The sequence below is a fragment of the Rhinolophus sinicus genome, linkage group LG12, assembly GCF_036562045.2.
Source record: "Rhinolophus sinicus isolate RSC01 linkage group LG12, ASM3656204v1, whole genome shotgun sequence".
In the NCBI taxonomy this organism is placed as follows: domain Eukaryota; kingdom Metazoa; phylum Chordata; class Mammalia; order Chiroptera; family Rhinolophidae; genus Rhinolophus; species Rhinolophus sinicus.
The window spans coordinates 51,266,019-51,290,969 of NC_133761.1; the positions used below are offsets into that span (position 1 = coordinate 51,266,019).

At 36.5% G+C, this 24,951-nt stretch overlaps 1 protein-coding gene across 5 annotated transcripts in view; it reads left to right on the forward strand.

The window, feature by feature from the left end:
* Positions 1–24,951, forward strand: part of SDCCAG8 (SHH signaling and ciliogenesis regulator SDCCAG8) — a 207,512-nt gene that overhangs the window by 82,897 nt on the left and 99,664 nt on the right. For all 5 annotated transcript variants that reach the window (XR_002138627.2, XM_074316832.1, XM_019746823.2 and 2 more), the window contains exon 13: positions 11,828–11,970. Coding sequence is in view for 4 of the 5 variants with exons in the window: in XM_074316832.1 (XP_074172933.1) it covers positions 11,828–11,970 (143 nt within the window). In the remaining variant the exon portion in view is untranslated. The remainder of the gene's footprint in view (positions 1–11,827; positions 11,971–24,951) is intronic.

A 24,951-nucleotide genomic window follows, 5' to 3' on the forward strand; every position in this document is an offset into this window, starting at 1 on the left:
CTTGATGTAAACAGGGGAGTTAACTCCGAAATATTTTGGTAAGAGCACATTTTAGAAGAAATATAGTCAGCACAATATTGATGGTCGAGGAATTTTATTTGATGACTTAAAAATGGACATTGAAGTCTTGAAAGTTAGGTGCAAAGTCACGCAAAACCTTCCTTGTATTTTCCCTTTAGGAATCAGAATATTTAACTGATATTTTTTCTGAGAATGCCTAAAAAAGTAACATTGAGTATAAGAATTTAAATGTGTTCTAGTTGGAACATAATAAAAATGTATGCATTATCTAAGAGACAAAATAGTTTTGCTGGAATTGCCTGTTTTTTCTGGCTAAGAATAAATGGACCGATTTATTTTTACACAATTTTAATAGTTGATACAATAACTGAAAAATCCTCTTTACTATTGGAATAGCAGCGGATTTATTAACTAGATTTTTAGGAAACTGATTTTGTAGTTGTCAGTACTTTTATATCTACTATAAAAGTTGTTTTACTTTGAAAGCATGCTTAAATTTTATATCGGTATTTCTGTAATTATAGTACCTGAAAAAAATTACATTTGAAGCATAAATATAGGAAAATACAGGACATTGTTGAAATTTCACATTGCAGTGACCTTTAAGCTGCAATTCATTTAAGGTATTAGTGTTTTTCAAAAAGTTTCAAGAATTACTTGATTTAAGGCTATAAATTATACCTTTGATGTATTTTAAGTATTTTTAATCTCATAATGATAACCTGAAGGCATTGTAAATACATTTAATACTAAAAAAGATATTTTCTAAACTATAAATACATAGTAAACTTCACATATTTAAATTTACTTATAATTTCCTGTGGCATAATCAGATATAACTTTAAAAATAGCAGTATTTTCAGTTCATTTAAACATATTCATCTTTGTAGATAGTGAAAGCATCTTTATCTTACTTGAAAATGCCTTTCATTCTCTTGTTTATTAAAATTGTTTTAAGGTGGTTTTATATTTAGTCATATTTTTTATTTGTGTTTAGTCATATTTCTACACATTGGGAATGCTGTATTAGCAACACCACTATAATATGTAGTAGGCAGTTTGACCAAAGTTATGTTAATTATATATATATTTTTTTTTCAATTGAATTATTCTATTGGAAAATATTAATAGCTTTAATATAAAAGGAAAAAAATTATCCCCAAACATAGTAATATAATGTGAAAATTATGGTTAGACTTCATTTAATATGACTACTAATGCCTCAATATTAATGCTTATAAGGCATTTTCTGCTATTAAATTTTTATAAGAACTAAACAAGTGTATTGTAATAATTTGTTATTTACTATAGCCCAGATAATTGTAAATTTGAGGAGGAAATGATATAAATTGGATGTAGCATTGGATTTGCTTTTTTATCAAAATGATAGGGAATTAATTTATATTTTAGTAGTTATGAAGGATAATAAAAACAGAGTGAGGTGAAGAGTGGACAGATTGGAGATATATGTGTGTAATTGGCCATCTGGATTCTACATGGAATGTATACATACTATACAAAGTCTGGCATATAGCAGGCACATCCTAGGTACTCAAAAATATTTATTGTATAGAATTGAGGGCTTGGGAAGGAATTGTTTAAGGAAATAAATTAACAGTTTGTTTTCCTAAATTGGAATGATTTTATTTTATTTTTGCTTTGAGTGGTTTTCTCAATTAGTGATAAAACAATTTTTAAATGGTGATAAAAAGTCAACAACCATAATGAACATTTGAGTTTGTAGTAACTATTTATAGATCTTTTTCCTGTAGTAATTGTTTTCTCTCTCAGCTTTTGAACTTACTAGATAGTTCCTCTTTCATAAAAAAGTATATGAAACAATATATTTTTTTTTGCCTTTGAAAAGATCAATGTTTTCATCTAAGGATATCCCATCAGAAAAGAGATCTTCCCATTTTTAATACAGTTTTCATTTTGAGAGAAACAACTCCAGGTTTATTTTTCTTTAGAATATACTCATTGTAGCAAGCAAAATACATTTGAAGTACCTTCAAAAGGATTGGGTAGAATTAGGTCTAACATTTTTTTAACATGAATTAAATTAGAGTTACTATTAAAAAGGAATTGTGTTAATTTGTTAGGAAATACAGATCAGACACTCCTTTGCGTTGGTGACTGTCACCTCAGAAACAGTGGGGTTATGTTCCCGACCACCCGGTCCTGCCTTCCAGCGAAAGGTTCCTGGCCCCCATCTCAGCGAAGAATGGAAGGAGTCACAGCTTCTTCTTGGCTTTTTTTATTCACTAATGTCCCCTATTTATTTTATTAAATAGCATTAGAATGTGAATATGTATTAAATGCATACATTTAATATATGTATGCATATAATATACATATTTAAAATATGTGTATATATTTAAATATATGTAAATACATATTTAATTTTATTTATTTTTCCAGTTTCATTAAGATGTAATTGGCATATAACATATTTGTTTTAGGTGTACAACAGAATGATATTATTGTGAAATGATTACCACAAACAGTTAACATCCATCAGAGATAATTGTTTTTCCTTGTGATAAAAACGCTTAAGATCTACTCTCTTAGCAACTTTCAAATATACAATATAGTATTGTTAACTTTAGTCATTATACTGTACATTAAATCTGCAGAACATATTTATCTTAAAACTTGAAGTTTTTACCTTTTGGCAGTCTTCACCTATTTCACCTACCTCCCTAACAACCCCCGACTCTGGCAACCACCAGATTGGCAACCACCAATCTGTTCTCTATATTTGAGTTTGGTTTTTTTTTAGATTCACATATAAGTGAGATCATATGGTATTTGTCTTTCTCAGTCTGACTTATTTCACTTAGCATAATACCCTCTAGATCCATCCATGTTGTCACAAATGGCAGGATTTCATTCTTTTTTATGGCTGAATAATATTCCATTGTATATGTGTATACCGGATTTTCTTTATCCATTTATCCATCGATGTATACATAGTTTATTTCTTTGTCTTGGTTATTTTAAATAATGCTGCAATGAACATGAAGGTACAGATATATTTTCAAGATAGCGATTTCAATTCTTTCAGATAAATACACCCAGAAGTAGAATTGCTAAGTTATATGGTCACCCTAGTTTTAATTTTTTGAGGAGTCTGCATACTGTTTTCCATAGAATTGCATCAATTTTCATTCCCATAAAGTTAATTTTATATATTAATATTTCAAATGTAAAATGTTTCCCTTTTTATTAAATTAGAATGTTAAGCACATTACTGGCATAGATTTCCTTCTAGAAAATAAGAAGCCAAACTGTTACCTTTTTGAACCTTTCTTTGTTTTAAAAGTTACAACAGGGGGTGGTTATAGCATAGTAAGAGAATTCCTTTACACGTACACAGGAATATATACCTGCATAAGTTTTTTAGTTATATTCTCTTCACAGACAACGTTATGAGATGGTTGTATTTAAATATCCTAATGCAGCATTTGATGGTATGTGCAGCAAAATAGATGCCATAGGATTGCCAGCTTTGTAAAACATGGAACTGCTACAGATCTAAAATGGTTTGAGTTTATTAACTCCGTTAATATAGCCCTCATGACGTAGCTATAAACAAAACATAGAAATATTCTCTTGGACGGTAATTCAATTAGGTGGATTTATAAGTGATCAAACAGCCATTCCTAGGAAGGTTTTACTTGCAGACACATTAAACTTAGTAGTTCTCCAGTAGTCAGGTATTACTGATTCAGTCAACTCACAGCTGGGGGCTCAAGGGGTGGTGTTGGGAAGCTGTTTTCAAATCTTTGAAGCTACTGTAGATCCTTGTTATTTGTACAGGCAAATCCAGAGGTCTTTACCAATGATAGCAGAAGCAACTAATTTCTCCCATCAAATACAGTAAAGTACAACTGACCTCTTCAACCTCCAAAATGTTTATAAATATAAAACTAAAATTGTGATGCTTTTGAAATAAATTCTACTACTAAAATAAATTCAGTATATTTCATTATAGTGTAATGACTTTTCAGAAGAAGGTTATGTTCTAAATTCAGTTTGAAAGGTAAGTATTCCATGTGGTCAAAATTAATTTGGAAAATCTCATAAATCGCTCATAATTTACATAGTCTACATGGATTTGTATGTATTGGTTTTATATGTGTTTAGAGCCTTATATTCCTACCACAATGGAAACATTCATACCCTTTCTCAAAAATTTTAATTCATATCATTTTACTTACATCGTTGGAACAGATGGTAAGCACTCAAAAATGATAGCTGGTATCAGTGTTACTATTAGGCCTGCAATGAAAACCTATTAAATCAATGTTGTGTGCCCTCCACAGTGATAACTATGAACAGAACTTCTAGAATGGTATTAGCAACCTTCCAGTCTGCTATGGTGAAGAGGAAAACTCTTTCTGTCCATTGATAAAGATGGCTTTTCTATTACTTATACTATCCTTTTATTCAAATAGGCTGGCTTCCCAAGAGTCTAGTTTGGAGAGGGAATCTTAGAAATAATTTTGCTATCCAGTGCTATCCAATAGAATTGTCTGTGATGATGAAAATATTTTATATTTGCACTGTATGATATGGCAACCATGATCCATCCATGGGTGGCTATTGAGCACTTACCATGTGATTAATACAACTAAGGCACTCATTTTTTTATTTTAATTAACTTAAATTTAAATAGCCACAGGTAGCTAGTGTAGCTCTAGACAAAACCTTATTAATGATTCGGTAAAATCATTCTTAACATCTGCGAGTTAATAAAAGTGTCAACTGGTGAATACTAAACTTCCAGCGAGTACAATTTTTTTATCCACACAGAACTTGATAGAAGCTATTATTTCTCTCCTAAGTAATAATGTTTTATTGTTCATTATCATATACCATTTTGCTAAATATGCTCTATGAAATCATCCATTGGTTCCTAAGTGATACATCACATTGTCAAATTTTTTCAGCTTCAAAACCACAGGCTCTTCTTTTTCAATGTGCAAGGACTTTGGCTTTCAGTCTTACTACTCTGCATTGTTTTCTTTTCTCCCATTCTCTTCTTCACATATACAAATAAGTTACCCTGTATTAAAGATTATTAAATGATTTTTTAAGTCACATAATGTTTAGTAGCAGGGATAAATCACTACCATTGGATTAAAATAGTTTCTGTATACTACTTTTCCTTTCCAGATAAAGTTACCCATTAGGTTTAAGATGATATTTAATTTTTCAAATGGGTTTTACATTTACTTCTTCAGCTATTTTTTCTTAGGAAGTCAGGAGAAATGTATTATAGAACTTCTCTTAAAGAAACTCTATTTGATTCTACTTAATTTCTGTAAAAAATATATTTTTAAATTATCAAAAGTATACACTGCTTTTCAAATTTCAGGCTCATGAAATCAATTTTATGGGTTGAAACCAGATTTTTTTTGTTGTTGTTGTTGTTGTTTTGAGAAGTAAAATAGAATAAGAAGGACTAGGAAATATCTGAGTGCTTTACACATAGTAAGGATTAATATAGTTTTATGAAGTGCTAGTTACATTTATACATATGTGTGCGAGACTGTGTATGTTTTTGACTTGTGATATAAAATGGATTTCTTTCTATGGATCTTGGTTAAAAAGAGAAAAGTAAAAATATTTAAAGCCATTGTCTATTTTATGGTGTGGAGGCAGAGATGTTAGAAAATCTGGTTCAAAGCTTACATTTACTTCTTTGGACAATCATTCAATGTCTTTGACCCTCAATTTCTTTTTTGTGTAAAAGGGGATAACTACCCTAGGCAGTTGTTTCAAAGACCAAATAAAATGTTAAGATGATATGCAGTTGTAGCACTCCTTATTCCTTTAAAGTGGTCTGTCAATTATTTTGTACTGAAAAAAAAACAACTTATGGCTTATAATAGCCATCTTTATGCTTATGTTTATGAGTCTTCTGGTCAACTGAGATTTGGCTGATTTATTCTGCTGGTGGCTCAGCTTCAGGTTGTGGGTTGTGGGTTGCCTGGGCTGTGGTTTGGGTTTTGTTTTGCTCCACGTGTATTTATTATCCAAGCAAAAGGGGCAGCAGCTATCCATGGCATGCTTTTCTCCTGGAGAATCACCAGAATACAAAAGCAGAGCTAAACCACATAAACATATTTATGACTTCTGCTTACATTATAGCCATGAAAATTCCATTGGCCAAGGGAAATAAAATGGCCAAGCCCAAAGTTATTGGGGAGAGAAAATGTATCTTATTCCTAGGGGAACAGAGAGAGAGAAGTGGATATTTATTGAACAGTAATCTAAATTATCACTTTACCCAAAAGCCATTACATCCAAACTTTCGTTAACTACTTTTTTCTAAAATATGAAAGAACAGCCTAGTATCACTAGTATTTAAGGAAAGCCTCTAACATTATGGAGTGTCTAAAATACACAGTAAAAAGGAAACTGAGGCAATTTATAATGAGCAGAGGAGAACATTTAAAATACTATAATATTCTAATAGAGAGATAAGGTATATCAATAAGATAAAAATAGCATGCTATGTAAAAGAATGAAAACAGAGTATACCTCATGGAAATGAAAAATGTGGGAGAAATATTTTCTTAAATTCAGTAGAAGTTTTGGAAGATGAAGTCAAGGGAATCTTCTAGAAGTTAGAATCAGAAGATGAAGTGATAGAAAATATAAGAAAATTAGATGATCAATCCAACAGAGCCAAAAACCAATATCCAGGAAAATATTTTAACATAATAATATATGGAAACTTCTTTAAACTAAAGAAAACAAACCTCCAGATTGAAAAGAGCCCACCCAACACAAAGCATTAAAAAAAGCCCATTCCAAGGTCCAAACCTGTAAAATTTAAAATTGCCAGGGGAAAAAAATATTATAAAAGCTTTCAGAAACAAAAAAGCAAAGCATAGACCAAGTATTAGGAATTAGATGGCATAGAGCTATACAATTGTGATATTAGACTCTTGGAGGCAGTGGAGTAGCCCCTTAAAAATCCTGAATAAAATTTAATTTCAACATAGATTTTTCATACCTAGCCAAACTATCAAGTGTATTCATAGAATAATAGCATTTTAAGGCATACAGATACTTTAAAAAATGTATTATTCACGTAACCTTTCTTATGAAAGTAACCTGCTAAGTATTCTTCCATGGGGGGGCGGGGGAGAGTAAACATAAAAACTGGCTTAAACATAAAGACTGACTTACAACCCAGAAAGCAGGGAAGTCTAATAGGAACATGGGTAAGGTTTAACCCAATATAGAAATCAACCAGGCCAGACATAAGGCACCAAGAAGGATGTATTTTTTACAGGAAAAAAATTTTACTAAAGGAACTGATAATTTATCTGTTGTGTTCCATTATTTGGAAAAATATTACTGTTGGGTATTTGACAGATCTGTTTGATCATTTAGGGGAAAATGTCAGTTACCTAGAAAAATAAACTATTCAAAACTAGGCAGTTAATTCAGGAAATAATAAAATATTGTACAAGAAAATTAATTTAAGCAAAATATTACTTGTCTTGGTTGTTAACAATATTTCTGTAGTCATTATACTGTGAATGGACTGCTGGCTAACGATTTAATCAAAATTGTTACATGGGAGGATGATGTGGATATGCTGGGTGGGTGATATAAGAGATGTAAATCATTCCCTTTTATCATATAGGAAGTCAATAGATAATGTCTAATACTGCAAAATCAAAAAGTAGCATTATAAGTATGTCATTTAAAAAGATGAAGATAAATATCAGAAGAGTGGATAGTGTGTGCCTTTGAGTATTAGGCTTGGAGGTGGGCAAGAGGTAGAGCATGGACACTGCCCTTCTTTGTTATGAGCAATTGAATACTGTTTGACTTAAATTACTTTGATAACAAAATTTGAATAATAATAAAAATAAAGTTATATGTGTCCATGATTAATTTAAAAAACTTGCTACATTATATATATACACACTTACAAGAAGCGGAGTACAGCATTAGGAATAGAGACAGTGGAAATGTAATGGCTCTGTGCGATGTCAGAGGGATAGTGGATGGGGGAGGGGGCTTCGCACAGTGTGAGGGCTATAAATGATAAACGTCTAAGTATTACTTTGTCTTGTGCACCTGAAACTAATAAAATAAAATAAAAGAAGAAATTTAAAAAAAATAGCTTCCTAAAAACAAACAAAAACTTGCTACAGTATAGATTCTAAATGATCAGTAATGAGTCCCTCTTTCTCCATATCCCATCCTTGGTACTATTCTCCTGTTAGTTGTTCGGTGGCTTGAAGTGTATCTTTTGGTAATGTATAAAGCTATCTGGACTTGTCTTTGCCCAATTGGCCAAAGATTACTACATCAAACTGCACTGTAGACATTACAGGTTAATGGTGTAGTTTAAGAATAATGTACAATTGGCCTATGACTGTTTGTTGTTGGTCTTTCATCCCTGAGCCACTACATACAGCCAGTGAAGCAGCCCTGACCTAGTTGGGTGAGGCAAAGGGTTATCCTGCCAGTGGGACCATGGCATTTCTGGCAGGAGATTCTTCTTCTAACTGTTGGAGTTGGTGCCATGGCAGATTTTCCTGACTCAGGGAGTAAGTGTTGAGCCCTCGTCCAGCTGGTTGGTTGGTTGTTGATTTTTATTATCTGCACCAATAAGCTCTTTTTGTGATACAGATAATCAAAAGCAGGCAGTAATTTTTCACCTTCCTAACAAAATGCTTTTTTCATTTTGAAAGTATAATAAAGTTTTATTCAGTTTTCACCAAAATAATGCCTTTTGGGAGAATTAAATCAAGAATTTTTATTTATTTATTTATTTTATTGGGGAACAGTGTGCTTTTCCACGGCCCATCAGCTCCAAGTCGTTGTCCTTCAATCTACTGTAGTTGTGGAGGGCGCAGCTCAGCTCCAAGTCCAGTTGCCGTCTTCAATCTTACTTTCAGGTGGCACAGCCCACCATCCCATGCGGGAATTGAACTGGCAACCTTATTGTTCAGAGCTTGCACTCTAACCAACTGAGCCATCCAGCCACTGCTCCGGCAGCTCACTGTCTTCAATCTAGTTGTGGAGGGTGCAGCTCACTGGCCCATGCGGGACTCGAACCAGCAACCCAGTTGTTAAGAGCCTGCGCTCCAACCAACTGAGCCATCTGGCCGCCCATAAATCAAGAACTCTTTAGTCCTCAATAATAACCACATATCCTTCGGCAGGTCACTTTTTGTACTTATCTCTTTGCTATTCTTGAAAGATAGAGAAAAAAATCAGTAATAATTAATGATACTTGCTGTCTTTTTATTCAGCTCTTACCATGTACTAGACACTCGGCTAAGTAGGCATCTGCTAACTTAATCTTCACAATAGTTTTAGGAGTTTGCTACAGTTATCACTCCCATTTTATATTGAAGAAATTGAATAATGTCCAAGGTCACAGAGTTGGAATGTGCCAGAGCTGTGTATGAAACCCTGATATTTGTGTTGACTCTTGGGCCCATGTTCTTTATCTCTGTTTGACTATCTTCCAGTGGAGCCTCTGAGTTTTTATTACGTGAGATTAAGAAAGCAGATGATTTATACTTAAAATCTAATTATCAATGTAAGGTTCCATATGTTGTTGTTAAATAGTGCTTATAAAAATTGTTGCATCTTTTTAAAGAAAGTTTGGAATTTGGTACATTTTCTATTTCTGTCATTCTTTTGTATCCTCTTAACTCAACATTCTGGGAGTCTTCTTTGATGTCTCCTGATATCTTTCCTTTTATTTCCATTTACTCACCGCGTTTTCTTTATATTTCTATTTTAATATATATGTTTTAATAATATGTCTCTGCTCCTCATGTCTGGAATATTTCAGCTATCTTTCTGTGGACTCCCTACTGCCAGTCTCTGCCATCTTAAATCAATCATACACATTGATCCAGTTTTTGTTAAGCTCAGCTTCTCTCATATTGCATACTTGTTTAAACCATTACTATCTCCTCACTACATATAAGAAAAATAAGTTTTATTAATTTCGAATTGAAGACCTTTCATAATGTGTTCTAATCTGTCATTCCATGAGTTTGTGTACCTTTACCTTCTTTCCCACTTTCTTGCCCATGCTAATATATTTAATCTGGCCTGTTAAAGGACGGATCTTCTCTAATATACATTTATGTGCTTTGTATTTTAATAGTCTTTTTGTGTATGTATGTCTCATTTATACAACTGAATTGTTAACTCCTGGATGTAGAGATGGAAACTCTGTGAGTCCAGCATAATATTCAGTACAGTGTCTTACATATTGCACAGTGTGAAAACAATAATGAATTAATTTTTAAAGTTTTAAAGTCAATGTAATTTCAATTCTCTATTTCTCTGCTTTTGTTAATTTCCCAAATGTTAGACAAATAAAGCTTAATAGATTTTTCTGTTATGATTTTTTCATCTCTTTAATTATATTTAATTATGAGGTGTAATATATTGGTATAACTTTAACAGCTTAAAATATTTTAAAGAAACAAATTTTATTAGTATTCAAATCTAAAAGATGTGGAAAATCTACTCTGAATGAAAGTTATGTACTCATTATTACATAGCTTTTTAAACATAAAACAATATTAAGAACTTGTAATAAGTTGTTTTATTATATTGTTGGTAATATATAGTTTTGATGGGGATAAACTGAATATTTATAATGTAATAAATGTAAAAAAATGAACTATTCAGTTTTTCTTGCCTGATGTATTACATATAGTTGAATATTGTTCTGAATATTGAGAAATGACATGAGGAAATTTGAAATGTGCTTAAATACTAAGTTTAAAACAATATTTAGACATGATTTTGTTTTTTAAAAGGGGATTGCATTTTTTGTATTAAAAGTGTTTCTTGCTTTCTGCTGAATTTCAAAATGTTTCTACCCTTCCCCTTTTTTGTTTTTCTTGTTTTAATAATCTGAATAATTATCTCATTTCTTTTAAAAATTTTTTGTAAATGTTCTTTAATAAATAAATATTTCTACTTTAATGTATAAATTATTTAAAACTATGTTCTAGGTGAGATATTTTTGCTTTGAAATATTTTCAGTAAGTTTCAGATGTTTCAGTAAGATAGGATAATTTCACCCTGAGACTAAAAAATTAAACAACATAAATTTTCATATATTTTAAATGTTCATATTTATTAATCTGAGAGTGCTTTGTTGTTGCCTTTTAAACTACAATTTTAATTTAATATTATTTTAGCTCAGAAGTCTTATATACTCTAAAGGCTTAAAGGTTCTCATGCTGTATTTTTTTCCTAAATTATTTTTTCCAAATAATATTGAGAATCATCATGGTACTTTCTTTTACACCTCACATTTTTCTAACAGATATCTGAAATTATTTTACCCTTTGATTTGGTTTTTAAAATATCCAAATAAATATATCTTTCAGAAAAGAGCCACATATTTGGTGTAAGCCTCTGCATATGTCTGATCTAATTTCACAAACAAAAATGTTACATTTTAAAAACAGTGATATTTTAAGTTAATATTTTTTAAAGGGACTGAACCTTAGAATGAAAGTGCAAATTATCCATTTTGACTAAAATGATTAAAATCATTTAATCTCACTTGAAAAATTAGACTTCATCTTACGATCCAAAAAAAACCTCACTAATGTGCATTTTTGGCTTTGTTAATTCCCTTTGTCATAAAATGGAAGCTAGCCTACATTTTCTAATAATTTTTATCACATTAAAATTCATGGCCGAAACAAAAATGAGATAATTTTGAGTTCAAGTGTATGTATTTTATATGGGTGCTTTTCTCCCCCTCTTCTCTCTACCTCAGGAAATACAGAAATTGACATTAGAACTGAGTGAAAGCAAGCAGTGCTTGGAACGGGAGCAGCAGAAGGCAGCCCAGGCCAGAGAGGAGTGCCTGCAACTGACAGAAATGCTGGGCGAAGCCGAGCACCAAATGCACCTCACCAGGTATTCCCTAATCCCATTACGCACCGTAGCACCAATTTCATTCCGCTGATTTTTGCCACAGGCTTCCAAACAGTTGTTAGAGTTCGTCTTAGTCATTCATTTCACACACAGCTTTCAGGCATATTAAGCAAAGTGGAGATGTGGTAAGCAAAACACCCAGACATGTGAATGATAAGTGTGGCAGGGAATTACTGGTATATTACAAAACCTTTCATCTACAATGCTCAAATATTTAGGTGATTCTCTATCAATACAAGCAAAATGACGTCTTTCTCCTACCACCACCACTACCTCTCTTGTTAATTATGTGTCTAATAAAAATGTGGAACTGAAGGATCTGAGAAGTCTATTTAGGAAAATAATCAGATGCTGTCAGTGGTTAAAGAGCCAAAGTAAAAGACATCCTGAGATGCAAATTGAGATGGAACTGATACAAAATAAGGAATCTGAGTCCTAAGGAGGTATAAAATTTAAAGATGAAATTGATTGGCACTGTTCATGTTTAAACTATAATGCTTACACCACCACAGTTTCAAACTACATTGTTTCTGCCATGAGATATTGTGATACGACCATCATTGTCATGAAACTTTAGTAAACATATAACTCAGCCCTAAATTACAATAAGACATTTTAGGTAGCAAACATTGTATAATTTGCTATGTTGAAAACACACACACAAACACTTAAATACACACAGAAATATTCAAACAGAGATTGTAGGTATTTCACATTGCCATATGAAGTGGTTTCTTCTCACTTTCAGTTTTAGTATAATTTTTCAATTTTCAGGTCAAGTCTTTGAGATTCTTCAGTTTTTGGAGGTTTTCGGCTTTTAAAGAGAATTTTGTCTAAATACACATGTAAATTTATGATATTTGGTTTTGTTCATAATTTAGAAAAATGCTGATCTTCTAATCATAGTAATATGTTGAATTTAAACTATGAAAGGGTACGATCCCTTTTACGTTAAATATGACAGTGTAATTCTGAGCACGGTGTGGTAACAGATGGAGAAAAGCACCACTTGAACAGCCTGCGTTCGGAGAAAAAAATATTCTAGAGGTTGATGAACCTCCCAAAGTTTTGGGTTAGTGTTAAGATGCCCCTAGTTCTGTTAAAATCAAACTTAAAAAAAAACACCATTTTGTTATGATAATACTCCAAATGGTTTGCCAACTTCCTTTTTAGACAGTGAAAGAAAAAGAGCAGAAAGAAGGAGAGAGAGAGAAAGAAAGGAAACAAAGAAAGAAAATAAATCATTTATACACGTGTGATATCTGGTAAAATCCCAATAGATAAAACACTTATGAAAAAAAAATTGCTGAATACTGCAGCATAATAGCTGTTCTTTTAATGCCCACGTAAAGCATTGCCATCATAGATCTGAGAATGTAACGTTAGCCTAGTCTCTGCGGTTCCTTAATCTTAGAGGTTTCGGAATTTAGCTTCATCATGATAGGTAATAGTTTTTCTTCTCTGTCAGACTTGTATTGAAGATCCAACTGTTTGTGTGCTAAGCACTACTAAACCACAGAAATCAGACAGCTTTTAATGTCTGAATGTGGCTGAGCTTCTGAAAGTAAATATTAATGCTGGTTTGGCCCCCTTTGCCATTCTGTCTTATTCCGAGTTAATTTCTGAAGTCATCGTCCATGGAGAGTTTTCCTGTGCAGTATCAATTTGTACTGTCTGACAAGATCAATTTCTTGCAAGGAGAGCATATTAAGATGAAGCAACTGCAGAAAGTGGACTAGTGGTAACTAATTCCTTTGTTCTTAAGAAAAACGGTTTTGCTTGATTCTGTAGAAAGCTTTTTCTGTTGAGCTTTATTTACACCAAGTCTATGAAAATTTAACCCAGTTTTACAGAAAATAAAACTTAATTGCCTGTGTTCTAAGTGCAGTACTCTTGTTGTAAGCATTTTACACTTGGTCTGTGTTTATATTTTATAAAATCCACATTCGTAAATTTAAAGATGACAGTAAAAATGCAAGGAACTGTGTATATATCTCTCTTTTGCACTGCAAATGCGACGTGGTTGTGTGGCTAAATATTTCTGATATACTTTTTTGGTTTCTATAGAGCTTGCTTCCCCTGACTATTCTTTATTGATTCTCTACTGTGTGGTTGAGAAACATTATGTCTTTCTTTTTCAGTGTATACCAGCTGAAAGAAATGAATCCCACACAGGTAGCTCTTCATTTAGTCTTAAACATTTTGAATGGCATATTCTAAACAAAGTTCAAAATTAAATATGAAAATCAGGTTACAAAGTAATAATGAAATGAAGGCCAAGAAAATTTAAAAACTGGAGTAGAAATCTGTAGATCAATCTAAAAGAAAAATAACCTATCACTTTTTTGGTATTTCCCTCTATTGTCTAATTGGACTTAAAATGGAAAATAGGGATTCAGCATTTACTGAAGGACCCCGTTGATAAGTATAACATTCACTTATTCGACAAATATGTGGCTTGGCTCTTGGCATAAAGATAAAATATTAGGTTGGTGCAAAAGTAATTGCAGTTTAAAAGGTTAAAAATAATCGCAAAAACCGCAATTACTTTTGTACCAACCTAATAAGACTCAGCTCCTACCCTTAGGTCACTCACATTCTACTAAGGAGCCAGATCTATATATGCAATGATAGTAGGTGGAGTCACAGTGCAATGACAGAAGGAAAGATTACCACAGGTGCTCACACGAAGGAGAATTGGCTCATTCTGGACTGGAGGTGGAGGTGACAGTCAGGGAAAGCTTTCTGGAGGAGGAGCTGTTTGGTAGTGACCTTGATTAATGAGTTCACGAATAGGAGTTCTCAACGTGGAAAAAGGTGGGTGAGTACCCCAGCTGGAGGGAACAATATATGTGAAGCCATGAGGATGGGAGAGAACACAAACTCCATGGAGAGTTTTCCTGTGCAGTATCAATTTGTACAGTCTGACAAGATCAATTTTAGGTTAGGTTTAAGATCAGGTTAGGTGTTTGGCCTGGAAAGGGGATCAGAGACCAGAGGAAGGGTCTGGAGCTCTGGCTCTTCTGAGAATAATGGTTTACTCTTGATGTGTTGCAAGCAGGGCTGTCACCATGATCAACATTTTTGGGTGGGGATCCTGACAGCGGTGTCGACAGTGAACTTGGAGAGTTACTATAGAACCAAGAAGACCAGTTAGGACGGAGTCAGCAACTACAGCCCACAAGCCAGATCTGGCCCATTGTCTGTTTTTATGTGAGACATGAGCTAAGAATGGTTTTTATATTTTTAAATGGTTGGGGGCAAAACAAAAGAAAAATAATATTTTGTGATACATACACAATTATACATCTATAAACAAAGTTGTACTGGGCAGAGCCACCATTATCCTTTATTATTATGTATGGCGCTGCTGAGGCAGAATTGACGATGGTCCTCAAAGCCTAAAATATTTACTGTCCACCCCTTTACAGAAAAAGTTCACAACCCCTCAGTGAGGAGATGGTTTAAGTCAAGAAAGAAGTCAAGAGAACTGGAACTATGATGGGTTCAAACGTGTATTTAAAGAAAGCAATTGAAGGGCACTGTGAACATAGATTTTTTTGAGGAAGAGATGATTGGCAGGACCCGCATTAGGATATAAGCACGGTCGTAGTCCTGGGTTGTGACTGTGCCAGTAAAATGGAAAGGAAACAGCATCTTCAAGAGGCACTTGCAGTGACGAAGAAGAAGCCAGAGTTAAAGGTGACTCCAAAGTTTCTGGCCTGTGTTAACTGAACGATCCATTAACCCAACCAGGGAACTTAAAAGCAGTAACAGGAAAAGAAGACGTTTTATTTCGGAACTCTGATGGGGGTGTCCAGTGTAGGTACAATATGAGGAGAAAGGTCTGGGTGGTTTGCATAAAGCTATTAGGAGGGGGTGGAAGCACCTGGAGAAGACCATGTTTTTAAAGTACATACTACGGAAGAAAAGCCAAGGACAGTGAAATGGAGTCTCCAGGGTATAAGAAAAGAATAAAGAATGAGTCAGGGGAGGTTTTGGTGAAATAATTAAAGCCATATACTTTTCTTAGGTATCCCAGGGTGGAGGAAACTGAGTTTTACTATCTTCCCCCAGGCATTCACTATCTTTGCAACTTTTGAGAAATTACTTAATTCTTTGAACCTGCTCTCTTGCCTAGAAAATGAGGTTGGACTAGATGATTTCTGTTTCCTTCTAGCTCCAATAGTCAATTATTGTAACAATGATTTAGCACAATGCATTATTGAGTTTCTACTTCGAGACGCTAGCCATTTAAATTGCTTGAAGTATCCTTTGTGGAAAATGTCTCCTGCGTTTGAACTTCCAGGAGGTTTCATAGAAATGTCCTTTATACCCACCATTTACCTTCATCGTACTTTAGGCTGACCTCTCGTCAGGGCGATGAAAATAGTCTCCTGCCGTCCTTCCAGTCTCTCACGCAGCCCCTGCCAAGGGAACATTCATAAGCCCTTCCTTGACTCTGTCACCTGCTCTGCAAACCTTCGCCGGTGCCGTGCTGACTATCACAGAAGTCCGCACCACTCAGCACTGAAGGCTCCCTGAAGGCTCTCCGCCTCCTGTCTTACTTCATTGCCGCCAATTTCATCCTCTTGCAGGCTGATTTCCAGCCAAATTTAAGCAGATGCAGCCCCCCCCTTGAACTTTTGGACTTTTCTCCCCTTTTGTTGTCCTCTGCACCTAGGGCACCCCTTTGAGCTTCTCTCGCCCTACTGTAATCTGACCTCCTTTTCCAGGTCTCCCTGCGATCCTCACTGTTTGACTGTAGCCCTCCCCGATGACCCCTGCCAGAAGGGCACCTCTCCCCGTGAGCCTTCCTGCCCACTTAGAGCTGAGGGCACTGACTACACACTGAATGGATGCCTCAAAACAGGAAACTGAAACAAACGGACTTTTAGGTGGTACCTGCTTTTCTTTTCTTCTGGAATGTCTCATGCTTCCAGTTGGGGGAGAGGTCTTATTAATATTCCATTTCTCAGAGCACCTAGCTCAGTCCTTTGCAAAGAGTTGGGGATCAGTAAGTCATTATTTTAGGAATGGTGACTATATTGAGAGTTTATGACGATTCATTCAAAACCCAATATTAAGATTGTAGAGCTAGAGATAGAAATAATGGTAAGATAAGTGCAAGATCCAGAAGGGAGATTCCAGATAACATATTACAGAGGGACCGGCAACTTCTTTCTGACCTTGGTAGAATTTGGATCTAGGAAAATGGGAATGAGGGGCCCTCCGTGGGACATTCCAGTGGGAAATGGCGTTTGGGAAGTGCCCGTGTATACATGAGAGGAAATTAAATACCTATCATTTAAATATCTACTCGTAACCGTGTCTGTATCTGAGGCTCAGAATATATTCATCTTAAGATTTTTGTGGTACATGCTATGTGTAGCAGCTGTTTAAAAATAATCGTGGTTGTAGCTACAGGCAGTGGCCATCATTACTGGACCTCTGCTGTGTCCCAGCCGCAGAGCTGAGCACCTTTCATTTTGTCCGCCCAGTAGCTCTGTAAGGTAGACTGTATTTTCCCTGTCCTACAGCTGATGCAACTAAGGCACAGAGAAGACAAATGATTCATTGGAGGTCACACCGTTGAAATGTTGTGGAAGCAGATTTTGAATCCCGGCAATCTGCTTGCAAAGCCTCTGCTGTTATGCGTCAGGCTGTAATTCTGTGAGAATTAGAAGGGAAATGGATTCATGCAGTTGTTCCCAAAAAGACAGCTGAGACAATCAGTAGCATAAATTTATACTAGAAATAAGTGTTAGCGGTCTCTTATACAGTGATATAAATACAGATTAGTGAATTGTAGTTTTGGCCTGGGCTTTTCCTAAGAAACTCCCCTTGGCTCATCATTTGCCTTGGTCATTTCACAGGTTATAGTACAACGATCATTCTCCTTAACATCTTCATTTCCACGAAGAGAGGCTTTTATAAAAAAGTGGAAATTCCTTCTTGTATTTGTTTTTGACATGTCCAGACATCTTTAAAGAGCTACAGGGTTTAAATCCCTCTGACAAGACTACCATTTACATATATTTGGTCCTGTTACTTTATGATGTAACATCAAAACAACCATTTCTGAATGTCTCTGTGATTGTTATTAACTTCTTACTGAGGCAAACACTCTCCTCCACACCTATTGTGCTCCTATCAAAACACATTCCTTTGAAACACAATCCTGCATCTTTTTCTCAGATCTAATGTAGAGGAGAATTTCTATAGGAAGCCTTCTGTTTATTTTCCAGAGAATTTAGAAATTGAATTGCACCAAGTGTCAAAGGGAGCCCTACCTGCCATTGAACCTGTCGGCTCCAGCTTGTATCAGGAGGGCTACCTTTAAAATTTTTATTTCCCGTTTTCATAATGTTTTCAGTGATAGGTACTTCAAAGCATTTCTCAGAGCAGGAATCTAAGCGAGGTCCGTAACATGGGTGATATGCTCTGACCTACTTCTGTGATCCAAATGGGAAGATCTGACCTATGACCTAGGCAGATACATATCGTATTTCTATCTTTCTGAAAGTGCAAAAGCGTATAAAAGAGGAGTCCCCAGGTTGTCCTATTATGATGGGTGGTTCACTTGGGGAGAGGTTATTAAGGCTTCTTTTCCAGAGCATTCAGCTTCCACATAATCACTTTCGTAAAAGCTTTCTTGAATTTAGTTGCCTGACCTCTCAGATGACCAGTGTCAGTCAGACTCTTTGGTAGAAGTAACAGAAACCCCAAAAGGGGAAACTGATAAGTTTGATAACCAGACCATGTGAAATGCAGGTGCAGCTGGCCCCAGGATTCCTTGGAGCAGGGACTCAAGGCAGTGCCAGTTTACTGTCATTGCCGTCACTTGCAGGGCTCGACTTCTGTCTGAATGTTGCCTTGTTCTTTTAGGCTCCTCCACACCGGGGAGACACAGCCTTCAGTCTGAACTGAAGATGAAGGGGATGGCCTTGATTTCAAACTGTAAGAATGGGACGTCCTAGCTCCTCCACTTCCAGTTTCAAAGCCTTAAGTTCAGGTGTCAAAACTGAGTGCGTGCACACACATCCTTTTGGGTGCGTGGGCTGGCAGCCTCCACAGAACCCCAGGAGTCAGGAAAAAGAGCTGCACTCAGCACGAGAGGTGATCTTACTGGAGGAAAGGTGCCAGGGATCCTGGGTAAATTAAACAACAGGTGTCTCCTCTACTGTCTTTTATGAATGCAATCCCTGATTTTCCCTTTGACTAAGGAATGGTTTGAAGTGGAAAGAGGGGAAAGAAGTGTACGTCTCTGCTCATGTGGGTTTGACAGTGATATTCTCCATTGTCACATACTATAAGTCCAAGGATAATGGTCACTTCTCCACAGGGTCGCGCTGTGGTTTTATTTAGAGAACCCTCAGAATATACAAAAAGAGAGATGGAAAAGATGCATAAGTAAACGTGCTGTACGTGCCGTGCATTGTGCCTGGATTCCTCAGCACTGCCGTGTTCAGTGTCGTCCATGGTGGGCTGCATGTTACCACTATGCAGCAAGATAAGTACAAAAACTGAGTGTTTGGGGAAACATCTCAATTTTAAATTGTCGCAATACCCACGTGCATGGTCAGCAGGCTGTTTGGGATATCTTTTAAATCTTTTTTCAGTAATTCATTTTGAAATGTATTTTTCAATTACGGTTGACATACAACATTATGTCAGTTTCAGCTGTACAACATAGCGATTAGACGTTTACAACTTACGAGGTGATCCACCCATAAGTCTGACACCATAGATGGTTACTACAATATTATTGACTTTTTATTTCATTTTATAAAACTGAAGCTTTGCCTAGGATTAGAAAATTGTAAATGTATTTACATATTTTTACACAAGAAGCTTGAAGCACCCTGCCATACAGCAAGCCCGAGGACACCGAGTCTTAGAAAGGTGGGGCATGAAGTCGCACCGCCGGGAAGGAGGAAGGAGAGAGCAGAGGAGCAGGGTTTGAACTGGCTCCATCGGACTCCAGAACCTGTGCTTGAAACTCATATTCACAAATAAGCGCAACAACGTATTCCAAACCTAAACAGCAATCCTTTTATGGTCATAAAATTCTCAGTTCATGGGCCAGGATCGGGCCTCTTCTGTCTCTGTGTCTCCAACACGATGTCTGGCATCAGGCGAAGCTGAGCAAGTTCTATGTAAATGTGGAACCAATTTGCCTCTCCTCTTTATTATTAGGGAAAATGAGGAAGGAACCACACTCATCTTCAGGTGACAACTAGCTTAGGTCAAAAGACCAAGCTTTCCATCCCTCTTTGTTTGAAGAGGCTAGTATGGCACTGTCATGTTCTCTCTGTTACACAGTGAACTCTATTTTTTCTTCTCCTGAGTTTATTGAAGAATTTTTAGTCTGAAGTTTCCATTTAAAAGTTAAGCTCATTTTTTTTCTTGTACTCCTTTCATGAATAAATTAAGCAGAGAACATGTCAAAAATAATTTTAAATGGATGTATGTGTAACCAACATCAAGTCTCAAAATAGATGGCCTTGGTACTGTTTTAAATTGTGTCCTCTTTTCCTTCCCTCACCCAGTATCAGAGAGAACAGGCTGTCAGGCAGCCAGGAAAGAAAAGGCGTTTCGTTTTGCTCTGGTGGATGCCACGTTGCCTGAGCCCACTCTGTTCCACCTGTTTGATGTGCTAAGAACCCTGGTCTCCTGGTCTCTGTGTGGCCCAGGTGGGGGAGGTCAGAGTCCCAGGCTGCCAGGGAGTATGTCTCTGCAGGTTCTGCTTACCGTTCCCTGGCTCGCTCTTCTACGTTCTGGGAAGCCCACATGTGTGTGCAATGAAAATCGACGCTGGGGATGAAATCTCCTCCCTTGCCACCCAGGCCCACAGCCTGCAGCATGGTGGTGGCAGCAGCCAACTCATTTTCTGAAGAAGCCCAGAGGAAACTGAGAAAGGATTGCCCACACCACTCTGCCTGCCTCAGCAACAATAAACATCAAGTTCAATGAAAATAGGAGAAAAAAAGAAACAAAAGAAAAAACAGACTTGTTATAATCCTAGTAGCCCTAAGTAGGAATATTTTTTAAAAGAAAGTTCTGCTCTCCAATATCAATGTAGGGTAAGGGAAGTATGAAAAAATTCATCAACGTGTTGTTTAATTTCCTCTTACACACCTCTTCCTAATGGGAGGTGTTGGTTAGACCAATTATTAGGCATTACTCGCTTGTTATTTACAGTTTCCCTGATACCTGCAAGTAGATTATACAGTGATTTATTGGTAAATCCTGGATGAAAGCTGAAGGATTCTGAGAAAAGTAGAGGCTTGGAGATTATGTGGCCCCCTATGTAGCCCCCTCAGTGCCCTCTTGGACACTGTTCCTGGGGGACCAGGGCCCAATTCTAGTAAACACTAGTATTAAGCAACTACTCTGTTAGTTTGGCTGAGCAGAGAATATAGTTCCCTGACCTCAGGAACTCAGAGTGGGTACCAAATGCAAGTGGCCTGAAAAGCCAGTGTCCAGCTGAGGGGAAGACTGCCCCACGCTGGTTCTGCGTGACCTGTCCCCAGCTGGCATGGGTCACCGGTGGGAGGGTGGGGGGAACAGGCAGAGTGTTTGTTCCTACAGAAGGGGCACCTGTGTCTAAGTGACACATCCCGCTGCCCCTGCATTGTGTCTACCTCCGAGAAGCCTCCTTTTGACCTGGAGGTTTGTCCAAACAATGCACCCTGGGTTGAGGGAGAGAGACTTATTATTAATATAACCGTACCAACAAAAGAAGTATATACAATAAAGTAACAAGTTGCTATCGGAATACAGGCAAAGGGTGGAGGGTAGAGGGTGTGCAAGATGAAGCACCAAAAGTGGGTTTGAGCAGTTATTCGAGATTTGCTGGTTTTCTGGTCACCGAGCTGAAGTGGGGTTGAGCAGGTAGGGCATCACTTGATCTGGACACTGGTCCTAGTTCTGTTTCTGGTCATCTTCTGTCACCTTGGGAACAACCTCCTGCTGCGCTTTATGCCCTGCAGAGCTTCCCTGTGATTTTCCGAGGGCCGATATGAGAATGAAAATCACTGAAACTCATTCAGGTTTCTGTAACTCGGAGGTGTTGCCCATCTATTCAGGGACTCTCATGCTGTTAATATGGATTCACGTAAAATGAGTAGCAGTCACCGTGCAATGCTCGATCTAAAAAACTTCAGGGCAGTTGAGGCACGGTCAGCACTCAAGTCCTTTTGAACAAGGTGGTGGTGTTGACAAATGAGGGACACAAAGGGAGAATACTGTTCAAAAGATGACTTCCTGTTTTCTAACTCTTCAGTGCCCTCTTTGTCTTTAGAGGAGACCCACTTGCCATTTTGGGTATTAACTGTTTGTCAAACAAGAGCTAATGGAATCAGCTCTGCTTTGTCGTGCCGATGGCAATTCTCTCTTCTTAACCTATTTCTGAAATAAGGCATTTGTTCAGAATCATTCGTTATTGAATTAGTCAACAGCGTCTGAGTTGAGGAAAGATGATAATCACATTAAGGAATAATAAAAGTCGTCTACAGTGGAAATAGACCCCATGTCAGAACGACAGAGGAACCCCAATCCTGCACTCAGACTGACTTGCACAAAGAAATTATCTGTTAAAAGTGGAAGAAAGCATGAGACAACTCGTGGAACTAATAAACTTTTTAGATGCTGTTTCATATGTTTGCTTTTCATTAAATTCAGGAATGGTTGCGACTATGTTGTTGTGATTCAGTCAACATTTATTCCTATCTGTTTTTCATATACAAAGGCTTAGGGGTGCCAGAAAATAAACTGTTAACGGAGAATTAACTTCTTTGGCATGCTTTCATACTTATCTTCCAAATTAAAGAAAATGAAATGGGCAGAAACACAGTGTAGATTACCTCCTTTTTGTCAAAAATGGTGGGAATTTGAAAATTAATAATAAAAAAGGGAACAGATGCAGTAACATGCCAGAGGGAGATTAATGTGGAGAGTAAAATCTGTGAGCAACAAAACTGAAGCAAACTGAATCAGTGGGAGGTGGTTGTACAATCAAAATCAGGATAAAAGAGAAATTACAAACAACCCTGCACTTGTCAAAGTAGTAGTAATGAAATCCTGACTCTGCCAGCAGTGAGAACCTGTGTTAGCACTTTGGGGTAAGGATGGTAGCCGGGTGCCAGGTAGGAGGGCAGTGTTAGGTTGCTGGGCAGCAGCCATCTTGTGTAGAACAGATGGCACCGAAAGCTGGCAGGGGAGGGGCTCCTTAGCAGAACTAATCAGACAGTAACAGATAGGGCAGCTGGGAAGACTGACCACAGAGAGGGAGTCTGCGGGGTAGCCGAGTGCCATGATGTTTGCAGTGGTGTGCCCATTGGTCTGAGATAAGACCTTGCAATGTCTTTCCCATCTTCAGAAGAACTGAAACTTTTGTTCGGAAAGAAAAATGGAGTTGCATTGTATCACGGTTGAGGGGTGGGGTGGGCATCAGGGTTGAGGGACTGAGAAAGGAAGAAGTGTCCCTCTCAGAATTTGTCGTGTGCCTTTTCAATCCCAGCTTTCACGGAACTTTGATTTTTGCCGTTTATGTGGCTCTGCCGTCTTAATGTGTACAGTGTGGATGTAGAATGATCAGCTTATGTATTTTACGCACCGAAGAGTTTGCAGTATCAAGGCTACAGTTAAAATTAGAAAAGACTTTTTGGTATGATTTCTACCACATATGTCTTTCACAAATGAAAACAAAAAAGCAGCCATAAGATACATGCATTTATGCTTAATAATGCCTCCTAACCTATTTAAGCCATGTTTGCTTCAGACCCACTCGCCCTTCTATTTTTCTCTGTGTAACTGGGGAGCAAACATCAAAGTGTTAGGCGGAATTCAGAGTAGAAAATCTTAAAACAAAAGTTAAGTCATTCTGAAAGCAATGAAAGAAAAAAACTGACCTGTTCAATTTAATAACTTATTTAAGGAGTCATGTGTTTCGTTTTGTTTTTAAATATAGAAGTGGGACATCAATGCTAAAACTATTACTTTAACAAAGAAATCCAGATCTCCTACATCTGTTTTTGAACTAGTATATTTCTTTTTTTGCAGGAGGTTTGTCGCTTGGCTCAATGTATTCATTTTGGAGGGGGAGGGGGAACATTACCAGGATTTGAAATAGGTGGTATAACATAGCCATATGCTATTTATGCAGCAGTTTCTGCAATAAATCTAATTTGGTGCTGTCAAAAAATTAGACTTATTTGATGTCGCAGCACATTAGTAAATGATTGTGGCAGATTTAAAGTTGTCATGTAGTCTCTTCCTACTCTTAACAGAATCTCTCACATCCTTCTCCCCCTCCCCCCCCATCAACTCTGTGAAAATGTCTCAGTTCTTTGTCCTTCAGTCCTGCAAATATTTCCACATCTGAAAGGAGGTCTTGCCTTAAGGTAATTGAGGAAGGGGGCGGAAGAATGAATATCCTGTTGTTTAAAAGACTTCGTGAATAGATAGGCAGAAAAATCAATAAACCAGAGAAAAACAGTATTTTCATTTCTTAGAAAAGCAGAACTGTTAGTCTCGTTCAGAATGTAGATAAATTAAGGTCAGTTCTTTATTAGGGAGTTTAAATATTTTACCTTCCATCCTACGTCCATATGCTGTTTTAGGAAAACTGATATTCAAGAACGTGAACGACTTCGGCTCGTCTTCACCTAGCAGCGCCCTTAGAAACGGCTTTTCAGTTCTCTGGTGCAACCTGGCAGCATTGCTTCAGCGCCTCTGTATTTGTGCTGTAAAATTTGTGTTTCAGGTGTTGGTATCAAACTATTTAAAACTTTCTCCTAGTATTTCTATTTAAAAGATAAAGTGAGCATATGACACATTAGGCAAATAAATATAAACAGTATTCTCTGAATTCCTTAAATTAGTCCATTTGTAAAAGCAATCATAGTATCATTTCCCTATTCTTTTTCTTACGTAAAAGGGGAAAAGTGTGTGTGTGTG